General features: G+C 45.6%; 1 protein-coding gene across 1 annotated transcript; it reads right to left on the reverse strand.

Annotated features, from left to right (window-relative positions):
* Positions 1–4,512: 4,512 nt before the first annotated feature.
* On the reverse strand, positions 4,513–4,830 carry LOC125198822 (uncharacterized). Its single transcript, XM_048097083.1, has one exon. It carries the CDS (start codon positions 4,828–4,830, stop codon positions 4,513–4,515), a length of 318 nt encoding a protein of 105 aa, XP_047953040.1.
* Positions 4,831–5,216: the final 386 nt, after the last annotated feature.

The following is a 5,216-nucleotide window of genomic DNA, read 5'->3' on the forward strand; positions in this document are numbered from 1 at the left end:
CTCTTCTATCATCACTGCCATCTCCTTCCGTTGCTCTGCCACGTCCAAGTCACCACATCCTCCACCAGCTCCGGTTCACGCTTCACTTTGTCCACATTGGCCCCTATGTTGTAGAAGCACAACTCCTGCCCTTTCATGTGTAAGAGCCCCTTGATGAAAAAGTACTCCATGCTAAATAGCTCCGGGGGCTCGCACATTGTAACACTCGGCTCTGCCTTCCCAATCTTCATCACGAAGTTGCGCTCTATGTAAGCGCCTAGAAGGTGGCAGGTGTACATGTGGCGGGAAGGGTTGACAGTCATCTGATGGCAGGCCTGGGCTAACCAATACCCAAGGTGAACTTTGATGCGTTTGGACATGCACCATGTAAAGTTGCGCTCGGTGGTGGTGATGCTGGAATTGGCCGTGCCCATCAAATTGTAACCAATAAATTCCTGGGCAAATCGAAGAAGATGGTCAGTGATGTGGATCCCTGAAGCTACTGGTTTGTTTGTTTAGACTGCGTGCACAGTAAGGAATATCAAGTTTCCTAGGTCCAGCGAAATCCACTAGATCACAGGGTCTAGGAACTCACGGATCGTTGGAAGATCTTGGTCGTCGGACACACAAAATACCTCTTCAAAAACCCTCAACCACGTATACTAAAATTAGCACAGGGAAGTAGGGATCGATCCCACAGAGATGAATGCGCAAATAAACATGTTCAAGGATTCGGGACTATTTTTTGGGTTGGCTGCTGCCACGCAATTTGGGTTGAGGAAAAAAAACTAAACTTGGAGCTGAAATCTCCTACGCTAACAACTAGATCTAGATAAAAGAGGAAAAATGCATTTAACTGGAACAAGCGGGACAATTTCTAGATCTAAGAAACTATTCCCTAAGTTACCTAGACCTGGGAAAACAACTGACGGTGGGGACCATTTGCTGAAAAGGTAAAGTACGGATGAAAAGCTGGAGAACTACTAACTAAAGTACTAACTAACAGCAACATCATCTTCTCCAACAATTTGCATAAAACTTTCAGGAAAAATAGAGATAGGACGTAAATCGAAACGAAACAGACTGAATTTAAAGCAATTAAACGAAGAATAATTAAAACTACGACAGATCTACGGCTACTAGACGAAGTAAAATTAAAAGAGAGCAGAAAGTTCGAAATCCATGCACAACTTGGTTTCCCCTGTTCAGATATCCACACTTCGGATGCTAAATCCACTCCGGATCCAAGCATCCAAAACAAACTCCGACCAAAAGTATATCCATAGCTACAGATGCGCCAAACTACCACCGATCAACAACAACAACACAGATCCACAACCTATCTCCCAGATCAAGCACAGAAACATTCAAAATAGAGAATAACATTCAACTTCTGAAATAAACCTCAAAAAACACAGAATCAACGTAAACCAATCACAAGTTAAACACCATCATGACGTAAACTAAATGCATAGATAACGGTAGGTAGCAAATAACCAAATCGACTTCCCAAACGATGAAGTTCAACGAAATAACAGTGCAAAAACTGAATGTAAACTGATTGTATCTTCGCCCTTCGTGAGGACGGTGTTACCACTAACTTTCTCCGAAGATAAAACCCCTAACTACCCCAGAATTCCCATTTTTCCAAGTGTGTGAGAGTGTGTGAGCTGAGAGCAAAAATCATGTATATCTCGTGTGCTGCATGCTCCTCTTTATATAGGCGTAGAAGTGGGTCCAGCAGGGTGTGAATAGTCTTCGTTACCCTCGGCTTTGGACTTCCTTCGTCTAGCCATTTTTCTCCTCAAATTCTGCTCACTTTCCTTCGCTTTCCTTCGCAAGTCCATCTCCTTCAGCTCTTCCTGGACCTAGCGATTTCCTTCACATACCTGGCTTAAAAATTGCGTTAGACCTAGTAAAATAAAGTGATTTTCACCATATAACCAATGCATGAAATTAGCCTTATCAATCCCCTTCGACACACTGGTTTTAAAAGTCCCACTCCTTGCGTGTGTTAAATACTCCCAAGCTGCTTGCGGCGAGAATCCAGGGGTGTCTCTTGGTGGGCCGTTTACTCTATCATCCCAAATGCCCTCGTCATCCTCAGCATTTGTAAATCGCCCCATTCTGAGAGACCACTCCCCTTACACTCATTGTATATTCGATGGTGAAGAGACGGAAAGAGATGGAGTTCGCATCCGGATGTGACCAAGGAATTCCTCCTCTGACTCGATCTGTCTCAGAGAGTCTCTGTCATATCGCTTTCCTGATTTAGCTAGCTTTCCCACTGCACTTCGATCCTTATGCATTTGTGCCCTCCTGGAGTCATTGAACTTAGCCATAGCTCCCAAAAGCTTCTTCGTGATCCAGATCTCCTCTCGCTCATAATTAGGGACTTCTTCCTCTCCCTCTGACTCTTCCTCCGTCTTGCTGTTCTCATTACCTGGTCCAGAAGCTTTGGGTAGCGTGCGGGGAGACTCCCTGACTGAGAGGAGCCTCTGTGATTTCCTAGGCCGAGGGATGATAGCTTTCTTCCCTTTCCTCTTGCTCTCCCTGGCCACTCGACGCTCCTCTGCGGCGTCCACCTCCTCCTCAGAGTCAGGAGTTTCTCACGCTTGTCGCTCCTGGGGCCAGGAACCCTGATCCCCTATCTCGGTCTCCTTCATCGACCTCGTCCAAAAAACTTCTCCTTGCCATTCTCCTTGATTCTCTCAAATTAACCGGCGAGTCCTCTGGCACGGTGTCCAGATCTACAACTTCTAATGGTCCGTCCTCCTTGGGCCTCTGTCCTGCAGCAGTAACGGGGATCTCATCCCCTCCAGAATTCCCAGGGATTTCTCCCTCAGCACACATAATTGGGTTTTCCCCCGTAGATTTATTCGGAGTCTCCTCCTTAGGTTTGTTAGGGATTTCTCCCTCAGAAACAATTGGAGTTTCACCCTCAGCGAACAAAGTCGGAGTTGCCCCCTCAAAATCAAACGTGGTCCCCCTCTCGATATACAAACTCGGGGTCTCCCCCTCAGCGAACAAAGTCGGAGTTGCCCCCTCAAAATCAAACGTGGTCCCCCTCTCGATATACAAACTCGGGGTCTCCCCCTCCACATTTTTAGAAACATGGGTTTCCCCCTCCACAAACTTAGCAACAGGGGTTTCCCCCTCCACAGATTTAACAACATGGGTTTCCCCCTCCCATAGACTGTAATGTAGATGTGTTACCTCCCCTCGCGGCTTCATCCATAGAGTGCTCCACCACCATCCTGTCAATTTCGTCTGCAAAACCACTGACGCTCTCCTCCTCAGTTCTGCCACCACTCTGCCCCTGTTCTTCGATGTCTGGGGTTGGCCTAGTCTCTGTATGTGCCAGATCTAGGGTTTGGGATTCTTCTGGTTGTGAACTCGGTGGCCGCGTCGTCGATTCGTCGGGAACCGTCTGTGGTTGTTGGCGGAATGCTGAGAAGCGAGAGAAGAGTTTCATGGCCTCTTCTTTACTGCAAAATTTTTCCTCTAACTCCTTTATGAACGCCTCTTCTTCAGGATTACTAACGGCGGTGGGCTTCGGTATCGCAGCCGCACCCCACTCAGAGCGTATATCCAAGACTGGAAATGTCGCCTGAGCCAGCGGTTGTCTGGACGACTCGCCGGATGGTGGTTTGGCAGCGGGGTCTCCCTTCTTCGCGGTGGTATCCTGTGCTTTCTTCATGGTGTTCCTGCAAAACTCACAGTTTCTGGGGTAGATTTGGTTAGGGTTTGAAACAATTTTGGGGAAACATTATTGAGAAAGAGAGATAATTTGTGAGAGTAGAGAGAGAAGTGACCGATTAATTTCGGATTTGACAAATATCCTTTGGCTTTTCAGAGTGGCAGACGAACGGTTGCGATATGATGTAAGCAACCGTATGTTCCTCGAAAAGCGGATTTTGAAATTCCAAAAACAATTGTCTTCCCTCCAAATTGCAAAGACTCTTCCTCTCCCTAGCAACTCACAAAACAAATGAAATGAAACACCAAATTCCCGGGTGGAGATCATGAGTGACAAAACAATTTTCCCAGAGAGTTTGGTGTTTCGAAAAAAAGTTTCTGGAAGATTAATTTTTTTTTAATTTGTTTGGATTTCTTGTATTAGAAAGCAACTGAACTATTTACATAGAAAATGAGTATCCTCAAAATTTCTTGGGTCAGTGTACAAATAAACTTCCGTTCCCTATGTTACCTGACCCAGGAATTCATTGAGGTTATCAACTTGCCTGACCAATTTAAGAAATAATAGCAGATGCATGTAGTGGCGTCTCTTCCACCACATGCAGATCTACATTATCTTTGTATACCTTCACCCTGCGTCCATTGACTAGGAAAGGAACTGAGTTTGGGGCACTTCCTTGAATCTCTACTGCTCCCATTTGCTCGAAGGCCAACGATCGTGTATGGCCCTATCCACTTGGATTTTAACTTCTCATGCATTAGCTTTTGTCGAGATTGAAAAAGTAGTACTTTTTGCCCTACTCGAAGTTCCTTGACCCGGAGGCTCTTATTGTGCTAGAACTTTGTTCTTTCTTTATACCACATGGCCGAGTCGAATGCCTCCAGTCTTAGCTTATCAAATTCTTGTAGCTGCAGTTTCCGTTCTTCTTCACAGGCCGGCACCTTCATATTCATCTCTTTAATGGTCCAGTAAGCTTTATGTTCCACTTCCACGGGCAAATGACACATTTTTCCGAACACCAATCTATACGGTGACATTCCAATCGGTGTTTTGTAAGTAGTCCTGTAAGCCCAGAGAGCATCGTTGAGGCGTTTACTCCAATCTTTCCTCGTGGTGTTCACCGTCTTTTCCAAAATGTTTTTGATTGCCATGTTCGAGACTTCAGCTTGACCATTCGACTGGGGGTGATATGGTGTAGACAGCCGATGATGTACGCCATATTTTCTCATCAAAGCTTCTATTGTTCGGTTACAGAAATACGTTCCCTGGTCCGAGATGATGGCTCTGAGTACCCCATACCTATTGAAAATATTGGTCCGCAGAAATTTAGCTACCTCCTTTGAGTCACGGGTGGGCGTAGCTGATAAGGCTACTTTCATGCATCGGTAATGTGCGAAAAATGTTATAATTTGCTGGGTCTAACACGTTTCATAAGCCAGGTGTGTGAAGAAAATCGCTAGATCAAGGAAGTACTGAAGGAGATGGTCTAGCGAAGGAAAGGAACAAAGTGAGCAGAATTTACAAGGGAAATTGGCGT

This window comes from Salvia hispanica, chromosome 6 (assembly GCF_029641045.1).
Source record: "Salvia hispanica isolate PSC_SH4W2 chromosome 6, Shi_PSC_v1, whole genome shotgun sequence".
NCBI classification, from domain to species: Eukaryota; Viridiplantae; Streptophyta; class Magnoliopsida; order Lamiales; family Lamiaceae; genus Salvia; species Salvia hispanica.